At 35.9% G+C, this 16,839-nt stretch overlaps 2 protein-coding genes across 7 annotated transcripts in view; one reads left to right on the top strand and one right to left on the bottom strand.

Annotated features, from left to right (window-relative positions):
- grid2ipb (glutamate receptor, ionotropic, delta 2 (Grid2) interacting protein, b) overlaps nt 1-9,579 on the bottom strand; it is a 33,879-nt gene extending 24,300 nt beyond the window's left edge. For 3 of the 5 annotated variants that reach the window (XM_079851412.1, XM_079851414.1, XM_079851415.1), the window contains exons 1-4: nt 8,049-8,652; nt 7,090-7,343; nt 5,145-5,477; nt 4,915-5,069 (exon numbers count right to left, since the gene is read on the bottom strand). In XM_079851412.1, the coding sequence (XP_079707538.1) occupies nt 4,915-5,069; nt 5,145-5,477; nt 7,090-7,343; nt 8,049-8,136 (830 nt within the window). In that variant the 5' untranslated portion in view covers nt 8,137-8,652. Of the gene's footprint in view, nt 1-4,914; nt 5,070-5,144; nt 5,478-7,089; nt 7,344-8,048; nt 8,653-9,504 lie in introns of those variants that run through there. The other 2 variants (XM_079851413.1, XM_079851416.1) reach the window with 2 other exon arrangements.
- Nucleotides 9,580-10,975: 1,396 nt separating this feature from the next.
- zdhhc4 (zDHHC palmitoyltransferase 4) lies at nt 10,976-16,626 on the top strand. Of its 2 annotated transcripts, none has more exons than XM_079850747.1 (7): nt 10,976-11,258; nt 11,476-11,608; nt 11,694-11,767; nt 12,457-12,635; nt 12,710-12,835; nt 14,894-15,138; nt 15,226-16,626. In XM_079850747.1, exons 2-7 carry the CDS (start codon nt 11,486-11,488, stop codon nt 15,514-15,516), a joined length of 1,038 nt encoding a protein of 345 aa, XP_079706873.1. In that variant the 5' UTR covers nt 10,976-11,258; nt 11,476-11,485; the 3' UTR covers nt 15,517-16,626. The 2 variants fall into 2 exon arrangements, with proteins under 2 accessions (XP_079706873.1, XP_079706874.1); XM_079850748.1 differs by lacking the exon at nt 10,976-11,258 and adding an exon at nt 11,298-11,370 and having other exon boundaries at nt 11,480-11,608.
- Nucleotides 16,627-16,839: the final 213 nt, after the last annotated feature.

The raw sequence follows: 16,839 nt of genomic DNA, 5'->3' as shown, positions 1-16,839 counted from the left end.
TTCACTTGTAGCATGACATTCGAAATATAATTGAAGAGATTCAGCGCATACTGAAATTAGTGAAACAATTTGAACTGTTTGGGAAAAACATTTGACAGGCAGGAAGCAAAACCAATTTTGACTCTGATTATAGCTTCGCCTTTATAAGATGGAGTATAAAAATAAGGCCATGTTTGTCACATTTATGCAACGTTGGCGGTTATGGAAAAGCCTGTTACGCCACCCACCAGAGAAACAGTAAAAAGACCCCAATTGAAAAACCTCAGCAAATGTAACCTTAGTAACCTTGAGTGTTACATCAGCGCAATTCTGTCTGCTTTGTTCTCTAAAGGTGATGCACTGACATTAGCATTTCTATGTGTTGATCAAATAAAAAGCACATTCATTTTCTGAGTCATGGCATAAATTCTCTTCATATTTGTAGGTCTCGATAATTATCACTGACAAACTATTTATTTTATGAGGCTAATAGGTTATAAAAACACAAACTGAAAGTAATTAATTTACTTTTCTTTATATCACATACACCATTTTAATACTAAACATATCAGAGCTGCTTACACAAAGTTATATACATATTAAGGGATAGTCCATGAAAATTCTGTCATCATTTACTCACCCAAAGAGAATTTAAAAAAACATATCTATTTCTGTTTTCATACAGATTTGGAATGACATGAGGCAGAGTAAATTATGACAATTTTCATTTCTGGGTGAACTATCCCTTTAAGTAAAACATATACACATCGCTTCACATACGAGCAAATTACTTCATAATTTTATAAGCACAGTCTCTTATTCTGTAATATCTGTAGGTGCTATGCAATCATAACCATTTACCAGGAAATATTATTTAAAATTATACAGTTTCACAATAATATTTGTCTCTCCCCATTGCCTGGGTGACAGTAGTGACAAAAACACACCATTAGACAATTCTAGAGAGAAGAGTTGCCTCAGGTTCACATTATTATGGTGGCGCAACAATCGCTGCATTAATGGCAGCAGTTTCAGACAGCAGGCAAGAATAAATAAAGCATTAAGTGCCCTAACAGGCCATTACACACCTCAATACTACAGCACTAGCATGAGTATTCTGAATGACAGCATACACCAGAGTGCATTAACATTTATTGAGCTTCTCAGAAAATGTGGACGGAATTAACATTGCCAGACTGAATTTGCATTTGTAAAGTGAAATTTATTTAAGGGGGTCAGATGGTGCCATGCTCTGTCTGTTTTCTAACCAAATGCGATTGCTATTAAGAAAACATGCACTTGAATGCGGGACATTTTGAGCAAAAGTTAATATGAGTAGCTTTGTTTTAATATTTTAATTACATACTCTGACTGCACAATTAGAAAACTATTATTAATTCTGTTTCAGTTCACTGTAATCCAAAAATGAATTCAAAATTATTTAAGCAGTTCTCTCTGTTTGTGGGAAAAGTAAAAGTAAAAATATGAATAATTAAACTAGTGAAGAATACAGAAATCAGATTAATAAGCCACATATCTCTAAAATAAATATCATTGGCACAACATGAACACAAACCTTTTTTATATGACCAGTTAAAATCTTAGACGTAAAGTTTTACGGCAAAGACAAAACCATTTCATAACCATTTTGCAGATGAATCAACATTCACGATCATGTTCTCAGCAAAATACTGCATAATATTGAATAGACAAATTCCATTTAGATAGATCAATGAATGATATTAAAGTTTGATGAAAAGTACTCACCCACAGCAACTCATCTTTTAGTGTATCATGACTCAGAACAAGATGAAAGTGAAGTGACTACTTAAACGATATATTTAGAACAATGAGTGTCACTTTAACCCAACTGAACAGCCTCTGAGCCATCAAGAACTATTGACTGCAACTGCCTCGAGACCGCTGCCTCTCTACAATGACCTGCACTGAAGAGAACCTGAGACATGTGTGTCTAAAAGTGAAGATTAAATGATACCAGTGTGATATGATTTTATCAATTCATATGTTTAATTGGGTGAACTGTACATTAATTGGCCCTCAACAACTATAAAGGCCCGTTCACACCAAGGACGATAACTATAAAGATAACGATAAAGATATAATTCTAAAAATCGTTCTCCATATTAAAGAATAACAGAGTTCACACCACAACTATAGCGATAAAGATATGAGGAACGATATCGTTGGGATCACTTTCAGAACGATTTTTTTCCAGCTGTCGAACGATAAAACACTGACAGCCAATCAGAATCCACTCTAATTTAAAGGTCTCGCGCATTTAAAATGGATCTGGATCATCCGGGCACGCGCGTGCTTAGAATAAAAAGACCGTTATCGGTCGTTGGTGTGGACGCGCATATATAGTTATCTTTATCGTTATCTTTATAGTTATCGTGCTTGGTGTGAACGGGCCTTAATAGCCATTTTGTATTCTAATAATTGTATACATAAAAATATATGTTAACTTACAAGTAACTAATAAGAAACTTCCATGTGCACATATCTGCACCAGACAAAAGTACACATATAATGTGTGTGATGCTACTTCAGTAGGTGGGGATAGTATGGCTTATTGCATACAAGCTACTGTAAGTGGTAAAATATATTAAATGTATATGAAAAAACTGTAGGCTTACACTACATTTCAAAAGGTTGGGATCAGTAAGATTTTATTTTTAAGGAATTAATACTTTTATTCAGCAAGGATGCCTTAAATTGATCAAAAGTGTCAATAAAAACATGTAAAATGTTACAAAAGATTCCTATTTCAAACAAATTCTGTTCTTTTGAACTTTCTATTTATCAAAGAATACTGAAAAAATGTATCACTTTTCCACAATGTTAAGCAGCACAACTGTTTTCAACATTAGAATGATTTCTGAAGGATCATGTGACTCAGAAAACAATTCAGCTTTGCTTTCACAGGAATAAATTACATTTTAAAACATATTCAGTTATTTTAAAGTTTAAACTATAATAATATTTCACAATTATTACTGTTATTTATTTCAAATAAATGCAGCCTTGGTGAAAAATCTTACCGACCCCAAACTCTTGTTCTCTAATATCTTTCTCCCTTCAAAGCATTCAGTTTCCTGAATAACGAATAACAACAAACTTGTGTTAACTACTCTAACTGAGGATGGCACAACAGACAATGACACCTTAAACTGGCTTGCCTATGTGGCCTAAATGAGGGATTTCTAGAAATTATGATTGCGCCCAGATAGATATTTGTTGTCAACTAAATGTTTTGGGAACTGGCTAATGTCCTAGTAGGCCAATGCAAACTAAATCTACCCAGATAGGCTTAAAATCCATCCCAGATAATGTTCAAATGTAACGGATCAAAACATACTGAATAACAAATACTAAGTGCCAACAGTCCAATACAGATGGTTAATTTCTTTTCACAAATGCCATGTATTCAACATCAGCACATTTAGCATTACATAGTACAAAAATCCCAGGGAACTCAAGATCCCCAAGCTGCTGAACATATGGTGACATCCCCATGCACTTCCCTTCACCAGATTCATCTCTAAAGAGGATTACACGCAGTGACAAAGGTTATTATCTCATAAGACAAAGGAACAACACCTACTGTGCAGAGAAAATAGCTTGTCTCTGTTTAGCAAACATGATATTAAACACTTTGTATAACCTTAATAATGTTCTTCCTTATAAATTGACTTGAAGTAGGTGAAAATGTATTGTACAGTATGTATTTTGCACCTCAAACATCTTCACCAAACTAAAACTAATATACACATATTTCCTAGAACTGCATACACTACCATTCAAAAGCTTTTTGCTAAAAGACATTAAAACTTTTTTTCAATATGGATGCATTTAAATTAATCAAACGTTGCAGTTAAGACATTTATAATGTTACAAAAGATTTTGACTTCAAATACATGCTGTTGTTTTATCAACCATTTATCAAAGAATAAAAAAAATGCATCACGGTTTTCGCATAAATATTAAGCAGCACAACTGTTTTTAATGTCATATAATGAAATGTCATATTATTATAAGAAATTGTCTGTAAAGCACCAAATCAGGATATTAGAATGATTTCTGAAGGATCATGTGACACTGAAGACTGGAGTAATGATGCTGAAAATTCAGCTTTGCCATCACAGGAATAAATGATATTTTACAATATATTAAAATAGGAAGCAGTAATTTTAAACTGTAATAACATTTCACAATTTTCATCAAATAAATACAGCCTTGGTTAAGCATAAGAGACTTCTTTTAAAAAAGATAAAAGAAAAAAGAAAATCATGCAGACCCCAAATTTTTGAAAGGTAGATTATAATCAAACATCTAATTAAGTGAAAACATCTGAAAACGTATCACTTGCTAGACTGTGTAAGCTGACCTAATAAGCATCACTTGCCAAACAGCTTGACAGAGTCCAGAGACAAGCCAACAAATGGATCAACACTAGAATTCTCTGTCAGTGCCGTCTTATGTTATTGACCCAGTTGGCACTGAGGCATAGGCTTGACTGGAAAGGGAATTTCACTATTAACAGTGTCAGCATACATCAGAGGGTTAGAAGATTATCAATTTGCATTGCAGCACCAGATGGAGACTCATCTATCAGTGTCCTTTTTAGGTCAACCCAGTTTATACAAAAAGCCATGCTAATTAATTATCTCACTGCAAATATGTCCCTCATAGTATGACTTTCTAGAACATAATAATAAAAACAGCAAAACGTTTACTAAAAATCTATTCATATATTTAGCAAAACCTATCCTATACTAAACTGATGCCCTCTGGTGGCCTTCAATCTGTTCTGCACGGCTAAATACAGTAGCTGAAAACATCTGGGTCAGCGAGTGGCCCTGAGATCAAAAATTAATGAGCACTGTATGTGGCAGATTGAGCTGTCATAGATACCTGATGTTTGAGATGAGCTGTTGCTGCTCTTCGGTTGTCAAGATGTCAGGAAGAACGGAAGCAAGCCAGTCTACCTTCCTCTCAGCAGCAAACTGTTTCAGCACAGCAAAAAGTTTCTCTTTCACCTCTGGATCGTTCCTTAAAATCTCCTCAACCTGAAAAAGGAATGATAGCGATATTGTACTGATTCATAAAAGCGCATTCAAAGTCTGTCAGATAAACTCACTCACCCTCCTGTTGAACTCCAGAGCCTTGTGTTTGCGGTCCTGACGCAAGCCGTCTGTGTCTTTCAGAGACCCCTCTATGCATCCGCTGCTGCGTTTCTGACGACTGCCCATGCACAGCACCCCGAGACGCAGTGTTCGGCCCTGAGAGGCCTTTATCAAAGCGGCGGCCATCTCATGGTGCTTCACAGGGATCCCATTCACCTCCATGACATAATCTCCAGCTCGGAGACCACTACGACCCGCTGGGGAGCAGGGGGAGCAATCCTCCACCAGCAGGGGGCAGTCTCCCACTATAGTGAATCCAAAGCGACCATCAGGGCCTGGAGTGATATCCATCTGCAGACAGTCAGTGAAATGCAACAGATTTTACCAATTGATATAGATAGAAACAGAATATATAATTGTATATGTACTTTTATGCCATTTATACTTATTGGCAGATACTATTTGCAGGTTCATTAGTTAACATTAGCTATATACCTTAGTTAACTTGAACTATGAATGAACAATGCTTCTTCAGAATTTATTAATCTTAGTTAATATAAGTTCAACATTTACTAATACATTATTAAAATCAAATGTTGTATTTGTTAACATTAGCTAATGCACTGTGAACTAACATGAACAAACAATGAACAGCTGTATTTTGATTAACTTAAACTAACAAATATTAATAAAAACTGTAACAAATGTATTGCTCATTGTAAGTTCATGTTAGTTAATACATTAACAAATGTTAACTAATGAACCTTATTGTAAAGTGTTACCGTTTATTGTAATACCACAAAAAATTATGCAGTAATAACATATTCAGTGTATATGATTATATTAATTAAAAGGAAACTATGTAACTTTTTAGTTTAAAATTGACCAAATTTATAAAATGATCAAGTACATCATGAAGCTATTTTGTTTTTTGTCATATCCTGAATCACTACGGTATGCCTATAATAAGTGTTTATTTTCGTATAGATACTGTAAAATTAAATTCTGACTTTCAAGGACTTTTCAAGCTCTATTTTTTTACAATCAGAAATTTCACTTATCAAACAATATCTTTATAATCTTTCAAATTGTAAAAAAGGTAAATAAATAACTAAATAAAAACATACTAATAAAACAAATGGACAGACTAATATTGATTTCCAGAAATGCATTTCCAGCCAGTCATTTGAAATCTCCTTAACCACTGAAAGGATACTATGATAAAGATATCGCTTTCCTTATTTTAACTGATTTTATTCCCTATGAATATATTATTGACCTGAAGAATGAAAGCTGTATCATATACTTGGAAATATACAGTATAAGCAATATCCCGCTCATTAATCATTCATCAATTTATATCAGACTATTAAAGATCGGGCTGGACGCCAAACGTAAAAGTACCTGCATTACTTGCCATATATATGAACAGAGAGAAGTAGCTCCGGCTATAATGTTCTTCCACAAGACGCATGCAGTTTTGTTTATTAACCACTACAGTGCCGAAAGTAACATAGTGTACCTCTAAAATCATAAATAGATGCTGCCTTATTTGGACATTATTTGTCCCTATCCTTAAAGCCTTCTTTTACACCTATCCAATAAACACTTAATTCCCACTATTAAATACCGTTAGACACTTTATTTCCATTTTTCGTTTTTTTTTTTTTTTTTTAAATAAAAGCCTTTCCAAGCTGATATGCGAGATGAATGAGTTCGGAAAATGGCGGATTCGAACTCGCATCAAAAGCTAATGTCACTTGCCTTACTCTCCGTGCCACTGATCCTGTTCTCAACAGGACTTCTTTGTAATTTCGTCTTGCTCAATCAGACAATGGTGGGCAAAGTTAGTGTAAATAGCCTGTGCCAATAAGGTGGTCTATTTGCACTTGGTGTAAATAGACTAGACACTCTGCCAGTTAATACATTCTGACAAAAAGTGAGCATCATGTTATTGACCCACCTGTTGGATGCGTGAAACCACTCCGATACTGGGCGGGATGTTTCGTTGTGACTGGGCAAGGGCAATAACCTCTTGAGCACTAAGACTGGAAACATTCTGCCCCTCAATCTCCAAGACCTGGTCTCCAGGTTGCAGTCCAGACAGGTGAGCACTGCTTCCCTCTTCCACAGTCAGGATGTAGCTGGGCCCGTTCCCCCCTATCTGAAAGCCAAACTCCTCTGGCCAGCTCTGGTTGGATGCTGGCATGGTGAGGACTGTGAAAAAGATGGCAAATCAAAGGATATGTGCTCTCTAACAGTAAACTAGGGTCCAAATGTCAATCAGTCAAGACCTGCTTATCCACACCAGAATGATCAAGTTCCTGAGAAAAATGGAAATTTGCACTGCAGACACATGCTTAAACCAGACACTAAAATATGTCAAGCACCTAAAATAAATACACCTGGAAGCTAAAATGTGCCAAGATATGTGAATTTCTGCCTATCCTAACAAGACTAAGTAATGCAGGCCTACATAAAGAGAACCACGTAACCTTGTAACCACTAAATACAGAGTCTCAGCTGATACATTAGACCTCCCAGTAACATTGACCTCATTGAAAAAGAACAGAGGCTCCCAAATCATCCGATATTAGAAGACAGATTTGCCTGAACACAGCATCAGCAACATGAAACTCAAGTTCATTGCATAGCAAGTGCTCCCTAGTGAAACCAGAGCACAAAAAGACATTCAAATAACCCCACTATCAACATTCACAATTAAACGGCTGGTGAAATATTGTGTTTATGGGTCAGTCCATGCAAAGCCTAGGCCTGTAGATTGATAGAAGGTCATTCATAAAAGCATTAGCCTACTTGTGCATCTAAATTGACTTTAAATGTGCTGCTGAAAGAAAGTCATGTTAGTATTAATACAACATTATACTACTAATACGAAATTCTTGAACACTAAACACTTACTACAAGCATCTTTGGGTGGAATGCGAGGACCCGGCTTGTTCTGCTTTAAGGAGTATCTCCCTTTCTTATTCTGGAGGAATTTCTTCATTTTGTCGTAATTCAACAGGTATCAAAAATTCTAAGGGTGAAACGCCGGGTCCACGTCTTCTACGTTGTCACCGAGATCCTCCTACTGAACCGCACCACGCTTCGGGGGAAACGCCTGGCGAATGCCCCCCATCGTCGTGTGGCACGCAGAGCGCTGCCACTTAAAAAAAGGGTGACACTGCATCGAGTGCCAGAGTGATCCTGTCTATGAGTTGACTATGCATCTCTGCCGAGTCCTCCTAGTCCTGCCTGCAGAGCTCAAATCAAGAAACTGGGACACCTAGCACAGATCCTTAATGATTCTCTCTCCAAAAAGGGTAAAGTGAGGCCCCATTTCTCTATAAATACCTCCTTCCCATACTCTCTCTTCTAGCTGTCTCTCCAAGGGACAAAAAGTAGCCCAGTAGCAGCTTGGGGATCTGGCAGGACGATGGTGGATAATTAGAACGTCTGAATGCACTGAAGAGCGCAGTCACACATCTTTGAACAGGAGCAGTGCTATTAAAGCCCTTGTTCTGGATTAGACAGATTAAACGCTGCATCTCGAGATCTCTCGTGCCACATGGCAGGGACACATGCTGTCATGCATCCGAGGGGGATTCAGGAGGAAAAAATTGATTTACTGAGTGAGCTGACATGCAGCTCAGGCGCAACCGAGGTCTTCCAGACTGTTTTTTGCGTTCTGGCCTGGGAAGATAATAAAAAAATCAACACGCCACCACAGTATAAACAGTGTGTAGAGCGGTTTCACTTTCAAGGTTAAAATCTGAATGGGGAAACTGTATAACTAGCAGTAAAACGTAATAGACGTATTATGTAGGACTGAAGCAAAGACAAGTTATACAGGGCTAACTGAATTATTTAGTGCCAATGCTTGTATCTCCAAACACACTGTTCCTCAATCAACATCTCCACTTACCAATACAAATGAAAAGTGGTTGTGTATATAGAAAAAAATATCATTTTATTGCAATAAAACTTTAAAAAAAAGGAAATTCTTGCACTGACAGTAAAGACTCTCTTCATTATTTTAAAATGTCAAATAGCTCTGTTATTATAACTGCAGAAATATATTAGACATAATTAATTGAACATAATTAACTTGGTTGTTTACAGTAGAATCCATAGACATTAAAAAAAAGAATTTTGAAATAAAAGAAAAGGAAAACTGGAATATCCAAAAATAAAACCATTCTCCAGCCTTCAATAATTTGTTAGCTCTCATTTAACTTCTATAATTAATTTTTACTTATATGTTGTGGTCTGACAACTAAAGGTGCAAAAAATAGTAACTTTAAAAAAACATAGAAAACATTCTTCATATTCATAAAAATGTTGTTAACACATAGATTTACAAATGCATGCATACCTTAAAAGAAAATACCGACTGCCTTTGCTCGGTGGAGTATTCTCGAAGGGCTTTGGTGGTATCCCTTTCTTTTGAGGCATCACCTCTAGTGAATGTGCAGGTCTGTAACATGATAACTGTAAGAAGAAACAGTTAGAAGGCTATGGCAACCCCGAACTGAAAACAAGTAGGCCTACACTTATTAACTAACTGCTTCTGAGACAAATGATACAATTTTAAATAATTGAATGTTTTAAAAGAACATTTGCAAAAGAAGCAAAGTGGGAAAAAGCTGAAGCTCAGAAGAATAATTAAAGAGTATATTGTAATCAGAATGTAGGTATGTTAGCAGAGCAAAGTTGTATGAATGATAGTACTCACTGATCTGATGAATGATAGTACTCACTCAGTTATCATTATCCAGATATGAAATGTGAATGGAGACAGTCTACTTGTTGTGACATAGGCCTATATAGCAGTGGTTTCCAACCTTTTTTACTCCAAGGCCCCCTCCTCTCCGAACCAATACTATTGTCATGGGAACATCCCAGATGAAGAAAAAAAAAAAAAATATATATATATATATATGAAATTACTTTGTCTTTCGTTGCTCCCTTCATCAAGTGCGTTCCAAACGGCTACATAATGGCTCTCAAGTGCCCTGCTCACTCCAATGTTAAAGCCGAGAGCGCACATACATGGTTTGTTTACGCATCAGTTACTTGCGCGTGCCTAATGTACGACTCCTGTATGTCACTGTAATCGTCTTTACCTTCATTTCAATCGTCATTTTTTTTACAGTCATTCATCAAAGCTTTATAGTGACTGATAAGGTTTTCAGTGTTCACATGCCGTTCAGTCTGTATTTCACACAGCGCGATGAGAAACGGCTTGGGCTGCTCCGAGAGAGGTGGTGCTTTTTAATTTATTTTAATTTATTTGTTTATTTTTTTTATTCGACGTATTCATAATAAAAATTAATGAATTTATAACAATATATTTAAATTAATTTTAAGTTATCTCGCGGCCCCCTACTGGGTCGCGGCCTAATCCGATTGTGGTTTCTTGAACAAGAAAATAAATGTAGGCGGAACTTGATTCAATCCTTTATCGGGGATTGATCGTTGGGTCGTTGTGGTTTGCCAGTGCTTTGATGTGAGTGACAGGTTGTCCCGCCCTCACGCCAGTTAACACGTCATCAGAGAGAAAAGGGGGATGCTATTTTGATTAAAGATTACGAGGGCACATGATATAAATAATAATAATAATAACGTGCACGGATAAATCATTTATAATAAATATTTAAAATATTTAAACGCATTTTGATAGACACGATTTCGAAACAAGAATACGTCATTTGCAGACTGTATTGACAGATAAACGAAACGACTTCAAAAAGCGAGCCTGAAAAAAAAATAATCAAAAAGAAGCTTTTACTTTGACAACGCAGTTGTCGTGACTGAGTAACTTCCGTATCAGTGTTGCCATGTCCGCTTTGGGATTGTAGTTTTCCACCGAAAAAGTCGCTTTGGTTGTCGTTAAATTTATTTCCAGAATACAAAAGTGCAATACGTTTTATTTTATTTTTAAATGTAAAATCATATTTTTAAATATATAATTTTGGGGAGGCAGCACGTAGGGGCGTGTTTTGACATGCAAGGTTTTTTATTTTGAGATCTGGCAACACTGTTTCGTGTTCTTGCTGTTACTTCACGCTATTAGGTCTGTACGGAAATAGTAAATGTGTGGGAGGATGGTGCTCAGGTGAATAAAAGGTAAAACTTTCTTTCGCTTGTCTCTCACTGCCAGTGCTAGACCTGTGTGTCCAGTATTGTATACAAATAAACTTTTAAACACAGTTGTATATGGTTTAATGGGTGAGTTCTGGTTCTGGTTCTGGTTCTGGTTAAGCTCTTTGATCTCGACACATACAAACATAAGCATCTGTAATAAGTGAAGTCAGTTACTCACTCACAGTCCTGTGCTGCTTAGGTAGTGGCAAATGGACTTCCTCACTCTGTTTGGTATATATGTGGCTGTAGTGCTCACCTGCATTGCTCTGGTTTGTAAGTATTCAGGACATCAGCAAACTCCTCTCGGTCGGCTTTTGGACACATTCACAGGGGTAAGAGCCTAGGAGAAGTCCTGCAAACTTAATGATTTCTGCAGTTGTTTAAAGTGTCATTTATATACTGTTTTTTTTCTTTTAGGTTGTCTCTCAATTGATCCCACAATGTCTCCAAAGCATTTGCTACAGGACTGTGCACAGACTGTTCCATCAGAGGTAACATAAGTTTGAACTGGTCACACCAGATATGTTTTGCTACAACGTTTTTATACTGTATATTAAAAACTGACAGATAGTTTCATAACATCTCAAAAACAAAATGCAGTCGAAACCAGATAATTTTGTAAAGCATACACTACCAACTTAAAAGAACTGTTTTCAATTTTATTATATTTTAAAATGTAATTTATTCCTGTGATGGCAAAGCTGAATGTTCAGCATCATTACTCCAGTGTTACATGATCCTTCAGAAATCATTCTAATGTTCCGATTTGGTGTAATGATTCTTTGATGAGTAGAAAGTTCAGAAGAATAGCATTTATTTAAAATAGAAATCTTTTGTAAGATTATAAATGTCTTTATTGTCAATTTAATGCATCCTTGCTGAATAAAAGTATTCATTTCTTTAAAAAAAAATCATACTGCCCCCAAACTTTTAAACGGAGTGTGTACACTAAACATATTATGTTGCCTGTATGTATAATATAATATACAACTTGCCTATAAACTTCCAAATAAATAAGTCTGTTTTAAAGTTGGCACTTTCAGTGGCACTTTTACATTTAAAAAAAAAGACACTTTGATCCAGTGTATCTTACAGTGTATTCAAAGTCATTATTTTATCAGTATTTGTGTTCCCTGAACATTCCCTGACATCCTATGTCCAATTATTTCCTTCACATCAGGAACAATATCTTCCTTTACTTGCACCTGTTACTTGAAGTGGTTGTGTATGGAGAATTCTCCTATGAGGTCTTTGGCTTCTGTTTGGACATGGGCACAAGTTCAATCAGCCTGTGCATTCCCTATGTCCTCCTCGCTCTGAAGTCCTATCTGTTCTACCTGTGTTGTAGCAGAGACCCTGGTAAGCAAATGAAGACTTGTCACATTTTCATGAATAAAAAATCAAATCCATTAAGTTTGACTTTTCTTTTGAAGGCACACTGACAAAGGCAAACCATACTACACAACTAAAGGTCTACCAGTATGATGAAAAACTGTTCCAGCAGGGAGTCAGGTGTTCAACCTGTCAGCTGGTCAAACCTGCCCGATCTAAACACTGTAGTAAGTGTTTGTTAATCCTTCATTTAATCTTCAGAACATGCACGGTAAAAAAATTAGCATAATTTTAACATAAAAAAACAACAACTAATTATACAGTAAAAACCTGTTAATTGGTGAGCGGTAAGTTATCTTACTACTATATCCTTTACTATAGAAAATAGATCTAGTGGGACATTCCATGTAATTTTACAGCAAAGTACTGTTAATAGAGTGAAACAGTTGTAAAAACAACCTTTTCCGAATGTAAAAACTAGATTATAGATTTTGAACAATAACTTATAAACCTTTAAAGAGAGCTCGACTGTGAGCGACGAGGTTGTTAATTCATGGTATTTTCTTCTGCTGAAGCTGCAGCCTGCTAGCCTGGTTAAAACCAGACCATTCTCAGTAGTAACTGAGTTAAGGTCTGGCAAAGCTTCATTAATAACTCATTTCCAAAGGGGCGTCACCAACAGACGTCGCTCAAATGCCTCTGGGCGCAATTGGATAGACCCTAAAACCAATCAGAGCGATCGTCATCGTGATAAAAAGCCATATGCTGCGTCCCAATTCGCCCAAGTTACACTACGCCATAAAAGTATGTACTCTTTTTGTGAAGAAAAGGTATTTACTTTTGAATGTGTAGGCAAGCTTTGGGACATACTACTTCGTCATCTTTATCGGACGGATCTGTCGCGTGCATCCTGTCACGTAAACTGCCCTGTCAATCATCGTGTCACAGTTAAAATCCTCTATTAAATCTAATTTAATTTCCTACCGTTTCGGAGAGAAATGTAGTAGCGCGTTCATCTGCCAGTGGGTCTTTCATGGAGACTGTCCTCATGTGTTTGCAATTTGAATATAATAATGCATTTAAAAGTTGCTGCGCTTCACCAACGGACGTCGCTCAAATGCCTCTGGGCGCAATCGGATAGACCTAAAACCAATCAGAGCAATCGTCATCGTGTAAAGCCCGCCTCAACGTTTCTGATTGGTGCTGCGATTTCGACGGATTAGCAATGGGCTTGAATGAGCTCTTTGCCAGACTACTTGCAGAGCAAATCTAAATTTGCCGGAAGTTGTCTGGGTTTTCCCAGGCTAGCAGCCTGCATTATTTCAGCTTATTTTTATAATTGTTTAACGGTGGAATTCCTGGTGAAAAAACTACATTACCCATAATGCAGTACAGAAAATTACACCAATCAGTCTCGGAAAAAGCTACATGCTCCAAAATAGCTCTTTAGCTCCGCCCACTCCCATGAAGCACTGGGAATTACGTAATCGAGGCGATCTCTCTATGCTCTCAAAATGCTGAAATGTTAGTAAATGCATATTTTGCAATAAACTAAAAATGTGTTTTTATATATATAAAACAACATTTGTATATGACTAGCTTTATATTTCTCCATCTCCAATGCTTCATGGTATTGTAGTTCTTTCCCTCACTAAAACCGTTAAGTACACAATCTTTTACCTGTCCCGATTTTCAAAAACTTTTTTGCTTCAAATCAAAGTTTGTAATGTTATGATTCACCTTATTGCTGATTGGCTTGGTTAATGGCTTATAACTCATTTACAAACACTATTTTAAAATCCCAATTGGAAAAATGTATGGAAAAAATACTTCCGGACCCAGTGCCGCTGAAAAAGGGGGCGGGCACTGTTTGACTCTATTGTACTGTTGGAAGTGAAAAAGATGAATATAATTTAAGTTAAATCCATAAAACACAAAACATTGGTACCATATTTCATACTACTAATGTTTAGCTAATAACTATGAATAGCTAGCTAGGAATAGTTAGGTATCAACTATTACTAACCCCATTTTATCTCACATAAACTAATTTAAAGGAATTTTCAGCGTTCAAAATACAAGTTAAGTGGTATCACAAATAATTTCCCTTGTCCCTTAGTTTAAAAATAAACAAAATAATAAAGTTATAAGCAAACAAACTTTTGTTGTTGTTTTTATCATAATGGCCCAATGTACTGTCAAAAACGGCATTTCTTTGTTACGTTTTAAAATGTTACTTTGTAATCAACATTATACCACAAACGCTGTTGATATCATTTGTTCAGGGGTTTGCAATCGATGTGTCCAGAGATTCGACCATCATTGTGTGTGGGTGAATAACTGCATCGGTGCCCAGAACATCAGATACTTCCTGCTGTACCTCCTGAGTGTGTGCGTCATGGCAGGTGATATTGCAGTCCTTACAGCAGACATGTTGCTCCAAACTGTTTTGCGAACTGGACTCCTGCACGCTCACTACATTGACGAGCAGGGTGTGCAACATCCCGCTGGACCGCTCTTTATCATCCAGGTAATAATAACTTCTTTACTAATAACTGTGCTGTGGTACATGGATTATCTCTCTAATAAATCTTTTCCCATTGCATTCTTTGTACAGCATCTCTTTCTGACGTTTCCACGGATTGTCTTCATGCTGGGCTTCCTTGTATTTGTCTTCTTCCTCTTGGCGGGTTATTGTATGTTTCACATGTATTTGGCTTTGATAAATCAAACCGCCAATGAGTGGTTTAAAGGAAAAGGTCACAACTGCCAGCATTGCCATCCGTACACTGGACACAACTGCCAGACCTCATACAATCCATTCAGAGGTTTCTATCATAGGGGAATCCTCAAAAATTTGGGGGAAATCTTTTGGCCCTTATGTCCTGTTCAGAAAAAAGAAAATTAGAGCAACTGTTGTTGTTGATATTTTTAACAGTGTATTTGTACTAAACTATTTTATTTGGGTAAATGGGATTTTTAATAAAGACTTTCTCAGCTTTATGTATTATTGGTATCCTTTATCTTTCTTTTTTGTTTTCTGACTTATTTTTTATAAGAATTTTCTAATAGTTTCACATTTGTATATATAAGCATGTATATACTTAAACTTGCAGTACTCTCAGGATAGATGCCCATGTTTAATTTATGTTAATGAAAATGAGGCTGTCAATGATATGCATTGAGTCAATTCAATAGAGTACTGTCCTAAAGTCATATGGAATATCTAATTTCTAATGCAATTTAGTGTTTTTGTTACAAGGATTTTTTTTTTTTTTAAACATATTTCTGGAGGACTCGGTGTAATACTTATTATGCTCATGTTATCATGTATGAGATTTGGAAAACTCTGTAACATAAGCATATTATGACTATTATTTAGGATGTGAGGGTTAGATTTATATTTTGAAATTTAATATATTGTATATGTACTAAGGTTCATGATTTGAACAAATTTTCAACAAATTATCAAATGTTATTGTCATTAGATAATAGTGGTTTGTGAATGTACTTTTTTGTATAAGTTTTATATTATTGTGGGATTTGGGATTAATTTAGATTAAAGGGGAAATATAGATGCATCTTACCCCAAGTGTCTCACTTCAACCTTTCACTTGGGGTTAGATGCCCGCCTAAGTATAAATGTTTTCTTAAATAAATCAATAGGCTAAATACATTTAAGCAAAAATAGAAAACTGTAATAGATCTAACCTTAACTTTTGTGTAATTTTACAGTAAAATACTGTTAAATGTACCTTTAAGTAAAAAGAAACAAATCATTAAATTATTTGCCACAAGAACTTGGTGCTATGTTTTTCTGGCAGCAAAATCCCAGATCAAGACCATTTAGTCTGTCTTGACAGATTGTTCAGAGGAAGTTATTTATTATTTAGCTTATATGCTGTCTTTCCATTTCTCTATTGATAAAACATAACCACAATATAAACCATGTTTTTTAAAAAGCCACACTACATCAATGCGCTTTTGCTTAATGAACTCAAATAAAATCATTATTTTCTAACTGTCTTTAGCACAATTTAATTTAAAGGGATAGTTCTCCCAAAAATGAAAATGTTGTCATCATTTACTCACCCTCAAGTTGTTCCAAACCTGTATGAGTTTCTTCTGTTGAGCACAAAAGAAGATATTTGAAAGAATGTTGGTAACCAGACAGTTGAGGGCAGCCACTGACTTCCATAGTATTTATTTTTTATGGAAGTCAATTGCTCCT

Source organism: Squalius cephalus (assembly GCF_949319135.1).
Source record: "Squalius cephalus genome assembly, chromosome: 19".
NCBI classification, from domain to species: Eukaryota; Metazoa; Chordata; class Actinopteri; order Cypriniformes; family Leuciscidae; genus Squalius; species Squalius cephalus.
Note: the sequence above shows the minus strand (reverse complement) of the source record. Positions and strands in the feature narration are given on the sequence as shown.

Coding starts and splice junctions, on each gene's coding strand:
- zdhhc4 (XM_079850747.1), top strand. CDS start 11,486: ATGGACTTCCTCACTCTGTTTGGTATATATGTGGCTGTAGTGCTCACC. Junction 11,609..11,693: donor TTTTGGACACATTCACAGGG/GTAAGAGCCTAG, acceptor TTTTTCTTTTAG/GTTGTCTCTCAATTGATCCC. Junction 15,139..15,225: donor GACCGCTCTTTATCATCCAG/GTAATAATAACT, acceptor TTCTTTGTACAG/CATCTCTTTCTGACGTTTCC.